Source organism: Dipteris shenzhenensis, chromosome 30 (assembly GCF_047967505.1).
Source record: "Dipteris shenzhenensis isolate YYH24624 ecotype China chromosome 30, Dip_SZ_1.0, whole genome shotgun sequence".
NCBI classification, from domain to species: Eukaryota; Viridiplantae; Streptophyta; class Polypodiopsida; order Gleicheniales; family Dipteridaceae; genus Dipteris; species Dipteris shenzhenensis.
Window position 1 is genome coordinate 5,496,225 of NC_141625.1, and position 20,574 is coordinate 5,516,798.

The window sequence follows — 20,574 nt, forward strand, 5'->3', positions numbered from 1 at the left end:
TGCTAGGACTCCCTAACGGGTATTCAGAGCTACCAGGACAGACTTGGCTGATTTCTCTCCTTCCAGGACTCCCCTAGTGGGTATCAAAGCTGCCAGGTTAGAACCCTCAGCCAGATTCGGAAGAAGGGTTTCCATGGAATGTTGCACTGAACTGGGATGCCTTTTCTGTGATTTCATAGGACGGAAGTGCCTGTGAATGGAGGTATCAAAGCTGCCAGGTTAGAACCCTCAGCCAGATTCGGAAGAAGGGTTTCCATGGAATGTTGCACTGAACTGGGATGCCTTTTCTGTGATTTCATAGGACGAAAGTGCCTGTGAATGGATTATTCAATTGGCTGTTTGTGGGCTGATGTACTGCGGTGCTTTCTTGTATTTGAAAGCCTTTTGAATAAAAGATAAAAAAATACCGAAAGGAGCGCTAAGTTTAGGGCCAATCTGGTGTCCGGTGCAAGTGCGGGGCGATCTAGCTCTCGGGTGTTGTGTTCTAAGTTGATTTGGTTTGCTGTGGAAAGTTTTAAGTGGCTGTACATTGAGTATTTGCTGGTTGTTATCTGTTCACTGCCCTTTGGATTTCGAAGGCCGGTTTGAACGAAACCCTCCAACTACTAGCAGAAAACCAGGGAGAGAAGTAGAGAAAACTAGTCCCATCCTTAGGCGGGCACACCCCCATAACAGCTCTCACTTCCAATGGTACAGAGGGGAGATGACCAGAATTCTAACAGATGCGTCTAGACGCTCCACTATCAAAGTACCATGCGATCTGTTTTTCATTCACATTCAGGGACATGTGCTCATGTGATGGATCATAACTACCAACCAAAAAAGCCCACTCATCCTACACAAAGTTTGCCGAGGTGCCATCTTTATTTGCAACAGCAGTAGCGGAATGAAGAGCCAAACCTGATTCTTTCTTCTTAGACCCTGGGAGCATGATGCTTCGGTGGAGCTAAGCTGTCCTTGGGTTATAAGGGATAGCTGGATGAACGTGATGGAGGTATATATTACTCAAGGTTTCTGGTGTGTTCATGATTGAGGAGAGTGATGCCATGGACGATTGATGCATACTCGGATATGGTACCTGTTTTTCAAGACGGCTTACTTTGGTGGAGCTGGACATAGAGGAACAAGAGCTGCGGGCTCGAGGATGCGATATCTAGGACGGCCCTGACTTGTTCCTAAGGGCTTCTCCATGGAAGCTAATGAATCATCTGCATTGACAGTGGGTATAGGGCCGCGATGGGTCAGTGGGATAGCGATGTCACCCCCCGTCTATGAGCCTCCATATAAGGAGGACATGGAGAAGGATGAAGTGCAAAATGGGATTGGGTTGGAGAAGCCACATTGGTAGAGAATGAGACTACCACGGGGGCAGATCTGAGAGACAGATAATTGGTACAAACTCTTCCTGCATTCACTTATAGAGTGACCTGGCTTTTTATAGTAGTGGCATGTCCCTTTAATCTTGGGCTGCTGTATATCAACCTCGCTTTACTTGACGGCTGTCCTGAAGCTACCTTTGACTTAAAAGCACTTGAATTTTCTGTCTTTTCCTTGTTATGAGCGGCACAGCCTGATCATTGCCATGTATTAAGGAAGATTTATTCTTTCTTGTTTGTTTCTCTTGCAACAACAAACTCACTAACTCCTCAAACGTAAGCCGCTGGGGGACATACTGGCTCAACTTTATTATATTTCTATTTGTTTTGGACCATAGAGGTTAATTAACCTATGCTTGTCCATGGATTGATTGATTTATTTGGGTTAATTAAATTATTTTAAGCTATGCCTAAGAAGAGTGCACATTATTTAAGAGGGTAGGATTGGGGGGACATACTATGCGTGCAATTTGTCGTAAAATCCTCACTCACACTGCGTCCAGATATGTGTACAAATTTCCCTAAGTCTAGATACTAGACTCAAAAAGCAGCTTAAGCCCCAAAGTGTACTGCAAAAGAACCTACAAACCTTTGAATTTCTGCAATTTCTTGGAAATACACCTTATTTGTCAATATGAGGCAGAAGCCCCGAATTTTATAGACAAATATACTTGAAATGGACAAAAGCCCCAAATTTCACTCTCAATCTGCAAATCTCTTTGAAATCTATAGGAGTCCCAAAATCTAAAATTGCAGTACTGCAAATGCCCCAACATACTAACTTTTGGGCTAAGAGTAGTAGTTTCTGAACGCTCCATATGGCGGAGGTTCTGAGCCCTTCACCGCCCCGCAGTCAAAAGGGCAGAACAACAACAAGAAGGGTAAGTGGAAGTCTTCTTCATCAAAATCTTTCGAGAAGAAGTGCCTTGGAGGTGGATCGAACCTGTAACCATTGTGGCGAGAAGTGTCACTATTGGAGGAAATATCCTTAGCGGAGCCAAGAGAAGGGTATAGGTTCCTCAGTTGCAGCCGTGAGATAGCTGCAGCTTTTGTGCAATTGGAGATCATGGACACCAGAGCTTCATCTTCTCGAGTAGGGAGTCTCAGCGTTGGGGATTCTTGGGAGTGGATTCTAGACAGTGGTGCTTCTAGGCACATGCCTCCTTCATGCGAGATGGTCCAGGATCTTCGGTGGCAAACATGCAATATCTTCATTGGTGACAATTGCACTATCCCAGTTCAAGGTGAGGGTAGGTTGGAGATCATTCCTGATGGCAGAGGAGGGAGGCATTTGTCCCGGGTCCTTTATGTTTCATCTCTGGGTTTCCATCTTTTGTCAGCGCATGAGGTTTGCAAGACTGGCATGAGGATGGAGTTTGAGGAGGATGCGGTTACTATTCCAGGCCAAGTTGTTTGGGAAGGAGTGGTTGACAATGCGATTTACAAACTGTCAGCCCCCTCGTCTTACAGTTTCTCAGCTTGGTGACTTGTGGGATCTCCATTATGGCCACTTGAATATGGAAGCAATACGGCGGCCCTTCCGTGCCCACAAGGTGGATGGCTTGCCAGATGTGGGCAGCGAGCAGGGGTGCTGTAGTTCTTGCATTCGTGGGAAGGAGCATAGGGAGACCGAAGTAGGCTACAGGCGGGCTTCGCAGCCACTAGAGTTTGTTCACGCTGATCTATGTGGACCTATGCAGACCCCTTCCCTCAGTGGAGCCATGTATTTTCATGCTGCTTATGGATGATTGTAGCAGGTTTACATGGGTTTATTTTTTGCCCCATGTGTAGCAAATGGCGAGGATGACGTTGAAGCATTGTGATCTTCCTTGTTCACTTTGGGGGAGGCTGTGGTGACGGCTGTCCATACCCTCACCCAATCTCGAACGACTGCTTTTTCTTAGGTACCTCCATTTGAGGCTTCTTTTGTAGAAACTAGATGTGCCTCCTTTTTTTATTTTTGGGATTTGATGCCTATGCACACATTCCAAAGAAGTAGAGGGGGGCTTGACTCAAGTTCCAGAAGCTTGTCTTTGTGGGATACAAATCTCTTTCTAAAGGCTATAGATTACTTGACACTAAGGACTCTTTGAATGCTAGTTTTGCAGCTGCTCTTATTTCAATACGCCTGTACCACCATGGAACCAAAATTTGAACCATTGGGCTTGACTTAGTTCTACCACCCCCGTGTTGGGTCGCTCTATTATATGCACAACATGCTTGCCAATGCGATCTTTCCATGGCCTGAGTGGACCACACTCCGATGCTTCCATAATTCCATGCCATGTATGGTGCATGAGCATATAATATGTGCTGCCAAATAGAAAAACAAATCAGTAAATATAGGACCATTCAATATGCATATCTCAATAGAGGGAAGCAGGGAGGTCATTGAAGAGCATGTTCCACGGAGGAGGAGCCATCGCTTCTTGGTGAGTTAGGTGACTATGAGGATCAATCTCGGGCTCTTGCTCCTGACACCCAGCCTCAGTTAGTAGCAGAGGACGCTGTAGCATATCTACATCTTTCTCCACTAGATTTTTGGATCATTATTGGATATCCTGTTTCATTTATTATGATCACATGTTTACTGACCACACGTGTGAGTTCTTGTGACACCTCCCCATCTGTAAGCCCCCATATGAGGAGAGCATGGGGGAGGTAGACTTGGGTATGTTGGGGCTGCCACATGGGCAGCAAGCACATAGGCTTCCTTGTGAGCAGCACACAGAAGAAGGTACCTGGCAAGGAAAAGCTCCCCCTAGAGGACAGAACTGAAAGCAGATCAGCCACATGGCTGTCTGGAACAGTATGGAGCAGGACTGCAAAGGATCTACAGCATGGGGCAAATCGTCTGTTTCTCGAGATCATGCAGGAACATTTCAGAATCCTAGTGCCTCTGTACGGATGTGTACGAGAGCTTTCCAGTAGGCAGCAGGCTGTATGGATCTGGAACAGGAGGTTCAGGGCATGTACAGGTCCGGAAAGGAGGCGGGACACCAGGATTTGTTAGGCGTAGGGATCATGGTGTAAGAAAATGACCCAACAGAGGGTACGCACAGCGGAAGACTTATAGTAATGAGGAGCTCACACAATGCGCTGTGGGATGTGGAATCACAAACTTCTTTACTTAATGTGCATAATATAGATGTGCAGACTCATCAATAGACAATGAACCAGCCAGATAGAGAAACCACCAAAATATATATTTCCGTCCAAAACTATGGACACAATACAAAATAGATAGATCCAGAGTCCCACCAATGGTGTGGTCCTGTGATCCAACCACAAGGTCCTTCTCCAATCTGCTGGCTATCTCTAGACTTGAGCCCGCATGTCCCAATCTGGGCCGACTGGACAGACCAGGTTGGCTGGCCCAACCGACTTGGTTGGCTCAGCCCAACCAGCCCCAATAGGGCCCTTTACTGGCCCCACAAAATCGCCGTCTTGGGCTCTCTTTTCCAGGGCTTGCTGGCCCATGATTCCATGCAGGGGCAGAGCCCTTGGCCAGCCCTAGATAGGGCCTGGTTGGCTGGCTTTGCCCAGCCCAACCAGCCCTCCATATGGGCTGCCTTGTGCTGCTCCATCCCCTGCCATGTTAGTGCCTGTTCCCCCTGCTTTTGCTGCGCCAACCTATGCACCATCATCAGGGTCTGTTGCAGGCCCTTCGCCTGCCCACTACCCTCGCCATGCTGACACCATCTGCTGGTGTCTGTTACAGGTCGCAATCCTGCCCACAGTCCAGCCATGACTCCATGCCTTGTGTCATCCTGAAGCTGTCCTCTGAGTGCCTCATGCCAGGCCTGATCCAAGACAATGTGTCCCCGCCATCTTCCTGCACATGAGCAGCTCCTGATGCAGCCTTTCATCCTTGGGATACCCCACCAACGATGAATGCTCCAGATCTGTCCCAGATCCACACATCCAGGTAATCTCTCTTTGGGCACATCCTGCCCTAGGTCTCCCTCCCCCACACTCTCCTCATTTGGGGGCTTACAGATGGGGAGGTGACCATTCCAACACATGGGCCAGGTACATGGTTGGGACAGAGGCGAGAGCATGGGCTAGTGGCTGCCTACCATGTGGCCAAGCGGGCCTGCAAGGCAGCAAATAAGCTGCCCCACAAGTTCGTTTTACAGACTGAGGCTGTGGTTGGCTGTGTCGGCGGATGTGGCTGATCCAGTCGGCTATTTTGGGGGGGCCTATGGCCCTATAAAAGGAGTCCCTCTAGGGCTCATAGATCATCCAGTGGAGCAGCCCTTCAGGGGCATTCTGGAGCAGCAGAACAACATGCCTTGGGCCAACATCCAGGAGGACCAGAGAAGAGCTGATTACTGTAGACAGCTTAGAGGGAGACTTCACCCTTGGCTGTCTTCCAAGGTAGCAAGGTGTACGGATCAAAGGGGCATGCACTGCCTTACATGTGGCTGTCCGGGAGGGATAGCTTGGAGTTGTGTTTGTGGGCACAGTAACGAGGCCAACTCAAGCTCTACGAGAGCATGCAGGCTGAGTGTTCTAGAACTGCCATGGAGGTAGGAGAACAATGTATTTTGTAAGTTTAAGTGTCCATGCTTTGGTGGGACACTGGACTTGTTTTGTATTGAGTCCATATCTTGGATGGAAATATATCTACTGCTGGTTCTATATCTTTCTCATGAGCACTGTCTATTTACTTGCTTGCATATGTATATTGAGCACACTAAGGAAAGAAGTTTTGGATTTCACATCAAAGCACCATTGTGTGAGATCCTAGGCTACACAATATCTATCTTCCATTGTGTATACCCTCTTCTGTGGTTATTTGTAACACGGTATCAGAGCCCGTATGAATGGTCACAGGTGGTGAAGCTTGAAGGCAAGGACCTTGTTGAAGGAGGACCTTGATTGAAAGCTCTAGGGAATCATCTTCTATGTTTGAAGAATTGTGCCCTTGCAAGAAGGAGGGTGACCTAGGTTCAAGCAAGTGTGTACAAAGTTTGTTTGGTTGCTATAAAAAGTTTCTTGTTGATTGCGCAGGGATTTCCATAAGCTATGTCTTCAAAGAAGGGTTCTGGTGGGTGGAGGTTTCGGGGTAGTTGGTTCAAAGACTTTAGATGGGACCGAGGTGTGGCGGGGCCAGTGGAGGTGCTCCCGCATCTATGGTTACTGTAACTATAACAACCTTGCCCTCTATGACAATTTTGAATTTTGGAGGGATGGGGAAGCTTGATGGGACAAACTATCCTATCTGGAAGTAAAGATCCGGAGCCATCTTGTGTCTAGGAAGCTGTTGAAGATTACGACGGGAGTGGATTCAATGTCCACGAACATTAAGGACGCATGGGAAAAGCTATCTTTGCTATAGATCCAGACGAGTTCGAGGCATGGAAGGACAAAGATGCCCAAGTTGCGGTGATTCCTGATATTTAGATGGCGGGTACGCCCGTCTAGGCGCGGGCCACTCTAAACGATTTGTGCGAGACAGACAACACGTCGCGGATCCTAGTTCTCAATCATCAGTTGTTCCATATGAATATGGATAAAGGAGATACCGTCCATGACCTTCTCACGAAGGTGAAGGTGGTGAGAGATTAGCTAGCATCAGTTGGTCAAAGGGTGAACTCAAGCCAGTTGGCATCACTCATCCTTGGGACGCTACCAAGGAGTTTAAAGGGCTTCATAACTACTGTGACAACAGGAGAGAGGAATAGGTCTTTGGTTGGGTTCCTTATGTTGCTGGAGGAGGCCCAGGAGAAACTCTATAGCAAAGAAGATGACAAAGCACTTTTGGCGAAAGACAAAGTCAAGGGGAATAGCAAGCCCAAGAAAGACATTTCTTAGGGTGAAGAGGACTATTCAAAAAACAAGGAAAGAGGAAGCAAAAGAAGAAGTGCTTCCACTGTGAGGTGCCATGCCATTTTGTGAAGGATTGCAGAAAGAAGAGGACACATCAGAAAACAAGAAAAGTGGAGGAAGAAGAAGAAGCGCTTATTTTGTGAGATGCTAGGCCATTTTTTGAAGGATTGCAAAAAGAAGGCCGTGGATCCGAAGAACAAGAAGGGATCTAGCTCAGAATCAGGCGAGTCGGATAACACAGCCAATTTGGTAATCAGTGGAGAACTCTTTTTGGTGACATGTCCGTGTATTACTAAGATAAGGTATGCAAGCCTCGGTGTCACAGTGAGGATGTAAATGTGGTTGGAAGAGGAGTCGGAAACCTTTGTGGAAGGTGTGGACTCTTATGGGTGCTTGGCTGGAGGACTCTATGGAGTGGCCTACATAGAGCAAGCACACAGGCAGGAAGACGTTCTGGAATGTATTTTATTTAATTGATTTGAGCCTTTATAGCATGCTATGGGAAGAATCTGCTCTTCATGTTTCTCAGATCATGCGAGATAGGAAGGTGTATGTCTTCCTAGAAGAGAGAAGTGGAATTGTGGAGGCTTCTTCAAATCTCGGAGACAAATTGCTCGAAGGTGATCAATGTGAAAGGATGCTAAAGCCAGAAGAGTTGCCTGCTTAGGGTCTAGGTGATCTGGAAATATTCTTTGGATTTCATGTCTCGAGATGGTTGTTTGTTTGCGGACCTTGCGGAAGAACTACGGGTGGAAACAGACCTTGAGAGCATGGTGCTTGGATGACTCCAGGCTGTCCACTTGTTATGAGCGGGACAGCTGGAGGAAGTTGGCAACTAGATGGATCGTGGGAATGTGACTGAAGATGGTGGTGCCATCAGGTGCTACTAATGATGGACCTGTGTACGAGGATGGTTTGCCTATGCAGGACCGGACTTGGAGGAGTAGGAGCTACTGGTTGAAAGACTCCATTGTTCCAGAGGGTTTGACATGGGAGCTGAGGGAGCGTCTTCATCGACGAGTTGGGATTGGGCCAAGATATGTCGGTGAGCAGGGTTGTGGGAAAAGTCACCTTCCCATTTGTAAGCTCCCATATGAGGAGAGCATGGGGGAGGTAGACTTCGGTATGTTGGGGCTGTGTCCCATTGGGCAGTACATTGGCTGCCGTGTGGGCAGCATGGAAAGGGGGCTGCCACACGGGCAGCACATAGGCTGCCATGTGGGCAGCACATAGAAGGTATGTGGCAAGGAAAAGCTCCCCTAGAGGGGAGAATAGGAACGGATCAGCCACGTGGCTGTCATGAACAGTATGGAGCAGGACTGCACAGGATCTACAGCATGGAGCAAGTCATCTACTTCTCAGGACCATGCATGAACGGATGTGTACAGGTGCTTCCAGCAGGCTGTACAGATCTGGAGCAGGAGGTTCAGGGCGGGTTTGGGAAGGAGGTGGGACACCAGGATTAGTTAGGTGACAGATTTGTAGGGATCATGGGCTAAGTAGATGGTTGGGATAGAGGCAGGAGAGCCTGGGCCAGTGGCCAAGCGGACTGCAAGGCAGCACATAAGCTGTCCCACATGTTGGTTTACAGACCGAGTCTTTGGTTGGTTGGGCTGGCTGATGCGGCAGCTATTTTGGGGGGGCCTGTGGCCCTATAAAAGGAGCCCCTCTAGGGCTCATAGATCATCTATTGGAGCAGTCCTTTAGGAGCAGTTTGGAGCAGCAGAACAGCAGGCCTTGGGCTATGCTCTAACTTCTCAAGATTGAGGGAACCATCAAAAGCTTGCAAATCTAAGGTTGTATCCACCTAGAGGACCAAAGAAGAGCTGATTGCTGTACACATAGCTCGTTATTCTGCCTGCAAAGCTCTCTCCTGAACAGCCACATGTAGGCATTGAATGCTCCTTTGACCCATATACCCTGCTAGCACGCAGGTTAAGTGTTCTTTAAGTGCCACGGAGGTAGGAGAACAATGTCTTGTTAGAAACATGGCGAAGGGGGAGAGAGAGAGAGAGAGAGAGAGAGAGAGAGAGAGAGAGAGCTAGGGTGTGATGAAATAATGCTCAAATGAAGACATGAAGAAGGCTTTCATTCATTTTTCAAGTGTAACAAGACAAGTGAAGTACAAGCCTTATATAGGCTACTCACTCACACACTAGCACCTAGTGCATATGGGATAAGTCCCATGATGACACGTAGCACTCACACAAGACTCACTCTCATAGACTAGTACTAGATCACCTAGTACTTCACACTAACACATCACATCACCACACTCTTTGGCTATGATATCTCCAACAAACCCCTTCAGAGCAAAGAGTGTGGGACCCAACATGCAAAGAGTAGACCGGTCCCCCCTCCACTGCAATACTGCAAAGAGTAAGTCCAACTATCCAACCTCCCGTGTGATAGTGACTTCTTAGTCAGCTTGCGACCGGCAAGGGAAAACCATCACTCGTCATCCCCCCTTACTCTGAACTGGGTGGTCAATACCATCAACCAAAGTAAAAGACAATACATTCATTTTTGGGGGACAATTTTTTGGGGGACAACCCAGGGCAGAGTACCTCTTATTGACTCCAAATACATTCAATTGAGAGGGACAACTCAAGGCTGAGAATCTTTCTGTGACTCAGCACAAACACACATAGAACTAAGCATCATCTACCTCCTTAGAGAGGAATTGATCATGCAACATAGCAGATGAAGCTTCCTGCTTAGGTCTAGTAGATGTAGCCTATAGATTCTTGAGCTTGTCCTGTGTCTCCTTGGCTGAAGTAGTGAGGTCAAGATGATGAAGTAGTTTGTTAGCCAACCTCAAACCAATAAGCGCAAGTGCCTTCTCATTCTTGTCATCCCAAGTTGATTGGTCTTCACCATGAGGATGAGGCTCCATGTGGGCAAACTGAGGTAAGAACTTGGCAGCACCAGATGAAGAACCAGCAAGTATGGCGGCTGGTGTAGGACTCCAAAACGCAAAAGTAGACTCCACGTATGCAAAAGTATGGTGGCTGGCAGTGCTCGAAATACCAACCGTAATCAAAACACAGCAAAAATATGCTCCAAAATGTAGAACTGAACCACGAAAGGAGCCCTTGTGGTCGAGATAACTGCTCGAAATGCTGCAGGTGTGTAGGTGTTCCAAAGCACAACAGAAGGTCCGAAATCTGCAAAGCGGCTCACCAGGGCACTCCAAACTACTGCAGCAGGTCACTGATTCAAAAAATCGGCTGATGTAGATGTACTAGAGGCCAAGAAACAGCCCCAAAATGGCTCTGTTATAGGTGGTTATGCAGTAGCCGCTCATAAATCACTAGATTCGGCGATGAAATGTTCCAAAAGATCCTCGAATGACCACACGTGCAGGAAACACCTTGGGGAGTGAGCCGACCAGCAAGCAGGGAGGCTGCCAAGACAACGTAGAGCACTCGGGACAGCTCCTAGGCAATCCGGATGGAGGCGGCAGGCTGTGAAGACTCTAAGCTGATGCAAACGGGTGCAAGGAGGAGGTGAATAGAGGCGAGATAAGCTGAAAGGAAGAGATAGCTAGAGGTGGAAATGAACAGGGGGTCTAATCTGGTGAAAGCAGCAAGAAAATGGAGGTAAAAACAGGGCGAAATGGAGCAGGGCTGAGGTGGCTGCAGGCTGCAGGAAGAAGGGCTGAAGTAGAATTAGGGTTAGGGCTGGAGATGGTGATGACGTGGCAGGGCAGCTATGGCTAGGTCAGGTGAACATGGCTTTGATACCATGTTAGAAACATGGCGAAGGGGGGGAGAGAGAGAGAGAGAGAGAGAGAGAGAGCTAGGGTGAGGAAATAATGCTCAAATGAAGACATGAAGAAGGCTTTCATTCATTCATCAAGTGTAACAAGACAAGTGAAGTACAAGCCTTACTCACTCACACACTAGCACCTAGTGCATATGGGATAAGTCCCATGATGACATGTGGCACTCACACAAGACTCACTCACATAGACTAGTACTAGATCACCTAGTACTTCACACTAACACATCACATCACCACACTCTTTGGCTATGATATCTCCAACGTGTATTTTGTAAGTATAGGTGTCCACGCTTTGGAGTTGGACTTGTTTTGTATTGTGTGCGTCTCTTGGAGGGAAATGCATCTGCTGCTGGTTCTACATCTCTCTCATGAGCACTGTCTATTTACTTGCTTGCATATGTATGTTGAGAACACTAAGGAAAGAAGTTTTGGATTCCGCATCTAGACACCACTGTGCGAGTTCTTGAGCTATATCTATAGTCCGGTTGTGTCACCTTCATTGTGACCACACTATGTACGGTGCTATCTTCAGTATAGCCTTTGTCACCTTCAATGTGTCTGTCACCTTCAGTGTCATTTGTTATCTTCAGCATGACTTATTTATTTTACTGTCTTTAGTATGTACTACGGTCTTGATTACACCATACTAGTCACATCTAGTGATGGGATGCTGGATGCTAGTGGATGTGGTGGACTTCACATCAGTGAAGTTATTGAAATTATGATTCAATTTCGTTTTTTGGTCACTTCTAAATGAATTTTTTAATTTCTAACCTATCCGCCTTGAATTCTAAGAACTTTGGTCATGTCTGCGTTGAAAATAATGATTTTCAGATTTCGTTTTTCACATGTAATTCCATTTAAAAGTGATTTTTCAGATTTCATTTTTACCTGTAGGCTTCTAAAGCTGGCTTTATGTATTCCTAACAAATACCCTTAGAATTCTGAAGATTCTAACCATTTTAGGTAAGAAATACTAATGATTTTTTATGTGAACTATGTGTTTGAGAGATTGAGTGACAAGTTGGTGCAAATTCAATAATTTTAGAGAACTTTTATTGAGATTGGCGAGTTTTGGGTCTCTCTTCACTTGGTTTTTATGAGGGGCTGCCAGTGGTTACTTTTCCTACAGTTTCCTATAGTTTCCTCTAGTTTATGTATTGGGTTTTCCCATTTTTTCATTCATCCGGGAGATCATTGTATATATTTTGGACTGAGGATTTCTAGGTTACCCCGGTCTTGTCCGAGGATTTGCATCACTATTATAATTGAAGCGGAACATCATTCTAATAAAGAAATATACCTGGGATTAGCCCAGGTGGGGGATGTACCTTATTCACACCCCATTGGGTGCCGGACTCTTTTCCCTTGTCTTCGTGAGCTTTGCGTGAAATTTGAATGATATATGCGTGGATGTTATCTCAAAATAATGGCTATTTAAATTCTAAGTTTATTAAGTAATTTAACTGGAAATTGTGCTTCCCTAGAAGCACGACTTTGACAGGTATCAGAGTGTAGTTTCCTTTCCAGTTCAAGAGCTTAATAAATACTTAGAACATAGCCTTAGGTCAACTTAGGAGTTCCCTTGTATATGTTTGTGAGATTGTGTGAGAGTCTGTGCTTACCCCAAGCTTTAACATACTGAATGCAAGAAGAACAGAGGTAGGAACAATAAAAAAAATAACCCTAACAGCTAAGAAGACTATACCACGAAGCAACAAAAGATTGAGAAGCATGTTGATTGGATGCGACCAACTCACTGAGGATAAGACTCTTGTGATGCAGGAGACTGGAGGAGAGCATGTTGCTAACCGCCTTAGTAGCTTCTCCACTTTGTTTGGGCCCATAGAACTAAATATTGGACCCATAAGAATGTCCCCTCTCTCGCATGGTCAAAGGAGAAACCTAACCCAAACTCCACATATGATAAGTGACTTATGTCGACCTAATTATTATTCATGACTTAGGCTAAGAACGAGAAGATACATGCAAGAGATTTTGTAAATGACATTAATCAAACAACTTAGAGTTCACAAGAAAGCTTAGGAATAGAGCTAAAAGTCATGTCATGTTGTTAAGTTTTAACTTAGAAAATAAGGATAAACGGGAACCTAATAACTGCATTAGCCATTCTTCTATTCATCACATAGAGTAAGAAAAGTAGTATTGGTGAGAGTATTTCTTAGCTGCAAGAAGTACATCCATAGTTAGCCATTATTAGCCCATGCAAGGTGCATTGAGGGATCAACGGACATGGATGGGTTGGTTGGACAATCAATAAGACATTGTTGGTATGCATCATTAAGCATTAGCCCATGCTACTGAGCTGCATTGAGGGCTCACCCTTTAGGCAATGGATATGGGTGGGTTGGTGGAATATTAATCACATATTACTAGTTTGTTATTCGATGAGCCGAGAGGCTTTGGATATCTTATAGCTTTTTGACTCTTTCAAAGCTGCGATAGAGACATATTTGAAGAAAAAGATTTCAGACATGAATATTGTACTTCAGGACTCATGAGAGAAATTAGTCCGAGAGAATTGGGGAATGCAAATAACCAAGGAGAAGCCAACATCCAAGGATGTGGATGGAAAAACTTACAAATTATATCAAGAGGAAGGAAGGAAGGAAAGAAGACCCGGTCCCGTTGGTTTTACAGGTGCTGAGAACATGTTTTGGGATGATGAGGAGGAGAAAGATGAGCTTCATGATGCAGTGAGAGACACCTACCTAGCAAAACAATGAGGGGGGTTATAGATTGGAGTCACCTGAGATGTTGACACCGACACCAACACCAAGTTGGGAGAGAAGCATGTGTAGGTATCCAAGTATGATGGCTATCATAAGGCTGAAGTTCTATTGGGATGGATCAAGAGTTCAGATACTCACTTTGCATGTGAGATGACCACGGAAAAGGCCAAACTGAATTTTGCTACTTTATTACTCAGTGGATTAGTTGCTCTTTGGCAACGGGACTTAGTACCACAAGGTATGATGCCAAAGACTCGGAAAGAGTTCAAAAAGCAGTTAAAGCAACACTTCTTGTCTCCTGAGTTCGAGGCAAAGATACTCTTGGAGTGGGATGTCTTCAGCCAAAGAGGAGAGAATCGAGCTGAGAGTACATGGATAGATTCTTGACAGCACTTTGAAGGTGCAGACCATAGAAAAGAATAGACTAAAAGAGCAAGCATGTAGGAAAGGGAAGGAACAAAAGTTTAGGCAACCCGTAGGAGTGGAGGCAGCAAAGGTAAAAGTTATCCTGGAAGGAGGAGAGGAAGAAGGGGCTAGAGACTCAAATCTTGAAGGCATGGGGTCATGTGGAACACATATTCTTGTTTGATGTTGGTTCTACCCATAACATCATCACTTGGGAGTTGGCATCATCTTTAGATTTGTTCCAGATCTTGATCGTGGAAGAAAAGCTTTTGTCGCTTTCCGTGACTCACTTGTGAACTTAATTGCACCAATGGGCAGTAAATTAAGATTTACATATTCAAGGATACTTAGACCACATAGACTTGCAGGTCAGGCGGATAGCAGATTTGGACATGATATTGGGACAGTTGTCGCTAGGAAGAAGACGGTGTTGGTTCAACAAGGAGAATGAGACATCACAATTCAAGCTAGACTTTTGGGCAACCTCATACCGATGGTGAGTCACATCCAAGCACAAAAGGTATTTAAGAAATAAGTTTGTCCTTATTTAATTCATGTACGAGAGTCTGATAAGGATAGGAATGAGGATAGTCTCACCAACGGATAGAAGAAAGGTCCTAGAAGAGTATAAGGAAGGATTCCTACAAGACTTAGCTAAATTATTGCTACCTGAAAGGCCAAAGAATCTCACTATAGGCTTGATTCCGGGTAGCACTCCACCCAATATGCCACCTTATAGATTCAACAAAGTATAACAAGATGGAATTTGGAGACAGGTCAGGAACTGTTGGAACATGGATCGATTAGGCCTAGTAGTTCATCTTTCTGTTCTCCAATACTCTTATCACTCAAGATGTGTATGGACTATAGGGCTAAACAAAATGACTATCAAGAATCGCTTTCCAATCCATCGGATTGATGAGATCCTAGATAGTCTTAAATAAGCCAAGATTTTCATTAGAATAGATCGTAAGAATGGATACCACCAGGTACAGATTGCCCCTCAAGACATTCACAAAATGGCTTTTAGGAGAGCACAAGGGCTGTACGAATATTTGGTAACCCCTTTTGGTTTGAGTAATGCTCCAACAATATTCAACCGGATGATGAGCCAGTAGGCTGCGAGGTGGAGCTGGAACTCACTATCCGAAACCCGGCACTGTGGTGACTCGCCTATGAGCAGGGAAATGTCTTGGATTTGCGTTTGTCAAGCTGTCTCATGTTGTGGTGGGGGAGGGGGAGGTGCTCTCCTTGATCTCTGAACCCACTAAGCTATGTTCAAAGTGACCCCTCGTCTCAGGCGATCTCCTCTGCGGAAAGCTGTGATAGGTCGGACCTCAATAGAGTATGCTTTGGTCACTCTCCGTGTTGCCTGTGGCCTTTGAAACCCTCTCTCGGTAATCCAGACTACTCGCATATTAGCTAGCTCCTCCTCCTCCACTCCACTGTGCCCTGAAGTTGACTCAAATGCATAGAAGTATGTGACTCGCCACTGTGTGTGGTCAGCCTCTGTATCTTGTGGTGTGGTCGCCTCTTGCTGCTCTCTGATCTGTCGTAGCAGGGTCTCCCTGTGTCGGCTTATCCCAAGCAGATAGAGCCCAATGCAGACCTGGTCATGGAAGTGGATCAATCGTGATAGTGGGCCGAAGCCACTCCCATCCTGAGAGAGACAATGGTATTGCTCCTGAATCTCGTAGTAGGTTAGACAAGCGCAAAGAAAGTGCTCCTCTGTCTCAATCACTCCCAGTGTGCATAGCATGCATATTCGTTGCTCTCTAGGTATACGTGCTGCTCTCCTTGTCTCAATCCTCATCTGATGGGATGAAATTCGTATCTGTCCAATGGCGATCCTCGGTGCATGTGAGATGCCTTTGTCCTTGAGATACTGGGGATTGATGATGAATCCCTCCTCTAAGACGCTTAGGAAGTGGTCGCGATAGAACTGGGTCTTGGTGGGGAGCTCCTGATCTCCCCCCCAAGTCCGAGACGTGTGGAGTTGGAGGAGTTCTAACCGTATGATACGGTTAATCTCATCTCATGGGATTGACTCAGGGGGTGCATCCATACTGTACTCAAAGGGAGGGAGCCTTTCCATCTAAATCCCGTGTCTGGCAAACCATGTGGATATACGTGCATACCATGTGTCCGCCCCACTCTCAGCTAGTCGGTCAGCCTCGGTAGTCTCTAGTGGGGTAAGCCACAGACTCCATGATGAACGTCACTGTCTGGAAGATGGCATCTGTTTGTATCGGTGTCATGGCGAACTCTGACTATCCTATCTCATGTGGGACTGAGGGCTTGCTCCGAATCATCCTAGATCCCATAGTCATCTGTAGCCGCTCAAGTCTCCTCCACTCTGCTATCACATCCCCAGAAGGGTGCTGCATACATGGCAGTTGGTTGCACTAGCATATTGAAGAGCCAACATGCATGGGCTGCATGTGTCATAGTGAAAAGGGCACTTGTGAAGATTGCTCCCAAATATGTGTAGGACTACACTATCTCCACTGGCTTGTCTTCGAAGCATTGCACGTGAGGTGTTGAAGACCATAACCTTGGTCTTTCCAAGGTTGACTATCAGGTCTCTCTCGCTCCAGAACACCTCTAGGGCCTTCAAATGTCTCTATAGCCCCTTTGCTGAGGATGAGACAAGGACTATGTCATCGTTGTATAGCAATATCTGTATCTGAGAACGGCCAGTACTGATCCTTCACCTCCTAGGCGGTCTATGAAGGAAGTGATCTCATCAATGTAAGCCCGAAAAGGGTTGGTGAGAGGAAGCAGCCCTGCTTCACTCCGATTGTACTCTCGACCCAATCCGATAGACCATCTGGGGCACAACCTCTGCCTCTGGTTGACTCATATATGCTCATCACCCCCCATATCAATGTCCTTGGAATCTGTAGCTCTTGTAGTCCCCTGATCATGCGTGATCATGGGATAGTGTTAAAAGCCTTCTGAACATCTACAATGCGTGTGTAGACCTTCTGGTGTCTAGATCTCGCCTCCTCAATGATAGCCCTCAAAGTAAAGATGTGATCTAGGGTAGAATGCTATCTCCGGAATCCTGCCTGTCCTAGGGTCCGCTGCGCTCGAGCCTCTGTATGATTGCTGAGCTCCCTCTCTAAAACTGATTCATAAATCTTGGCCAGAGTGTGGCCCATCATGAGGGTATGGTAGTTCCTAGTCTCCATAGGGTCCCTGGATTTGTGTATCGGCACAATAGTGATGGTGCTCGATGCAGGTGGAAAGCCGTGACACACAGCCCGATTGAACATTTGTGCTAGGACCGGAGCTAGGACCTCCTGTCCATGTGCAAAGTGCTCTGTCCATAGGCTCTCATGGTCTTGCGCTCTTTGACTACGCTCTCCGATTGTGTAATCAACGAAATGCAGCCCGTACATTTTGTGTGGTGAACAAGTCACAAGTGGTGGGCTTGGGCATAGAGGACTTATTTGGCAGTGTTTGCATCTGGGCATCATAGAGGGAACATGCACTCGTGTGCCACACATCTGGGTCAATGATGGGAATAGGTGGCTTTCCCTCCGATGGAAACCCCCATCCAGCGGTCGGGTCTCCTTCTTGAAAAGATCTGACAATCTCATCCATCCTATGTGTGAGGAAGGCCCGCCTCTTACGACGTGTCAATCATCGAAAGATCCTATGTGTCTCAGGTGACGTCAGATGACCCAAAGCTTGCTCTTGTGTGAGGTGTGCTCTTGCCTCTTTGCCCTCGTCGGAGGCGTTGGCGAGGTCTATATTATCTCCAAGTAGGGCCGGGAGCTCCTTGGCTAGGTGAGTCACGTACACTAGGTCAAGGGCACGGTCAAAGTAGACTTAATTCGTGCGGGCGTTGGGGGAGCTCTCCCTGTGGCTGGCATGGTGGCAGAGATATGGAAGGCCAAGTATGAGTGGTCAGCTCCGGGTGGGGGGGGGGTATGGCGACGTTGTGTATCCGTGAGACAAAGTCTAGTGTGTGTGTGTGTGTGTGTGTGTGTATAGATAGATAGATAGATAGAGAGAGAGAGAGAGAGAGAGAGAGAGCATTCCCTCATGTACGTGTGTAGTGCATGTTTCTGTTTGTTATGGTTTGCAGATATTGCAAGTACACCATCACATCATTGGAGAAGACCCAAAAGCATAAACTTCTAGTGGATTCTGACTTGGGCATTCCCTTGGATCTACTCGATATAAGTGTCTACAAGTAAGGGAGTTTATTTATGTCACTGATCTTTCTTTCATCTTCTTCATTGGCTTGTACATGGTAGATCAGATTTAAACGTATATGTTTGTTTGTTGTTTTTTGGGTTGGGGGGGGGATAATATGGTGGTGTATCTGTGAAGCCCTTCAAAAGTGAAACTACCTATGGATCCTGAAGATGAAGACCTATTGCGAGACGATGAGAAGATACCTTCAGCAAAGATTGATAGCGTGCGGAAGAAGGACAGACCAACAGACAAGGGAGTAGCGTGGCTTGTGAAGACCACATACATATCTCCCATTAACCTTGAACCTGCTAAGCAGGTATGTTTACTTGCCTATTGTAAATTTTCCATTCATTTTGTAATATAGGATGGATTGAATATTCAGTATCAATGTAGTTACTTGTGAGTGCAGGCACTGACTGAAAAGCAAGCGAAGGAACTCAAGGAGTTAAGGGAAGGCAAAAGAGACTTTCTGGAGTCTCTTAATGACAGGTAATAGATCTTAAGAGTCCTTAGATTGAAAGCATTCAGCATTTGGCTGAATTATCTTTTAATAAGAGTTTCAACCTTGAGTAATAATGAGTCTACTCTCTCTCTCTCTCTTTCTCTCTGGATATTCAGTATGTGGGAACATCCTCAGTTGCCCCGCCTTTGTTGTTTGTCTGTCTTTTGGTTTTAAAAGCAAGTCCAAAAGCAGACTTGCTTTTAAAACCAAAAGTAGGTTTTGCTCCAGTCGGGCCTATGGCTTCTGTCTTCTGAAAGATGGATCTGGGTTTTACAGGGAGCAACAGATACGTTCGATTGAAGAATCATTTAGAGTTGCAAAACAACAACCGGTTCATCAAACCAAGCCTGTCCTTGAGCCAGTGGAAATCCTTCCTCTGCTTCCTGATTTTGACAGGTAAGATTCCTCTCCCCTCAATCTTCCATTCAGATTACATAGTAAAGGATGAACATAGTGTTTTAGTACGTAATGTGCTTGTGTATGTCACCGTGTGGCTGAATATGGAAAACAATGGTAGTGTTAACTATTCTTGGACCTGTTTCATATAAGGATTCATTTTGTAGATCCTGTTTCACATGGTAGGAGAAGCACCTAGTCTCTTACTTAGGTCCATTGCCTGTTAAACTTTTTTGCTGGTCATATATTAGTTCTTTTCCCTCAAATTCTCGTGATGCTCATCTTCAAGTTGAAACATCATGAACATACCCTTTTCCGGTGCTATGGTCATTCCATTGATTTGGACAACCATTCTCTTAGGAATGTTACTGACTTACATTCCTGCAGAAGATGGAGATTAGGCTGCTAGCAGATGAAACCTTAGATGGATAGAAGACTGAGAGTAGGCATGTACCACTGTACAACTATATGAGAGGCGTCTTACCATGTGCATACCTGCTACATGACATAGGCTCAAATTTACCAGGCGTACGGTTCCTTGAGAAGGGTGTGGATACACCTATCGGGCTAAGGGCCACGGAGCCCCGCCCTCACTCTCCTAGTCTATGTACATTGCTTTTCCCGGGAGGTTGGCCACTTATTTCAGATCGTTTCCAGGGGACTCCGGGCTCAATCTGGTTTGGTCGCTACACCATCTTCTTGCTGGGAACCGCAGAACAGCATTTCTTTCAGCATGCATCAATGGAATGTGTGGGGAAAGAAACCTAGGCCAGCGAGAATAGCCAATGAAAACTTCAGTTTGGTTTTTGAGCAGCATTCCTTTTGGCTCTTCTATTGAGCCTTGTGGCTGTCAAGATACATGGCAAATATTGAGGGGGGGGAGCGCTATCTTCCTGCTCTGCCACACAGCACGTGCATCCTTGCATGAATCCTCAGACTCCCCATCGACTCCCCAGTGACAATGTGTAGGGAAGGGGAGAGCCTCATCAGCAGCTCTCATTTTGCCTAGTACATCGTCTCCTCCTCCTCCCTCAAAGTGTCACTTTCTTGCTCCCTACATGTATTCTTTTGATTGTTGAGAGAGAAAGAAAGAAAGAAAGAAAGATTTATTAACGTCTGCAGAAGCCCTCACGGGGCTATGAGACAAAGTACACATCCAAAAACGGGGAAGCTCTTACATCTCTGAGTGTCAAGAGAGTTGAGTAGTGGACAAGGAATCTCAGCTTGAGTTATTTAGCACACTGCTAGTGGCCTTCATTACATCATTTTTAGACTGAGAGTCTTTGGGTCTAGATTTGAAGTCTCTAATTAG

The 20,574-nt window shown here is 46.0% G+C and overlaps 1 protein-coding gene across 3 annotated transcripts in view; it reads left to right on the plus strand.

The window, feature by feature from the left end:
- The window catches only part of ELF7 (hydroxyproline-rich glycoprotein family protein), a 74,337-nt gene that overhangs the window by 20,865 nt on the left and 32,898 nt on the right, over nucleotides 1–20,574 (plus strand). For all 3 annotated transcript variants that reach the window (XM_087401435.1, XM_087401434.1, XM_087401436.1), the window contains exons 3-6: nucleotides 18,252–18,359; nucleotides 18,500–18,680; nucleotides 18,774–18,853; nucleotides 19,143–19,262. In XM_087401435.1, coding sequence (XP_087257561.1) covers nucleotides 18,252–18,359; nucleotides 18,500–18,680; nucleotides 18,774–18,853; nucleotides 19,143–19,262 — 489 coding nt within the window. The remainder of the gene's footprint in view (nucleotides 1–18,251; nucleotides 18,360–18,499; nucleotides 18,681–18,773; nucleotides 18,854–19,142; nucleotides 19,263–20,574) is intronic.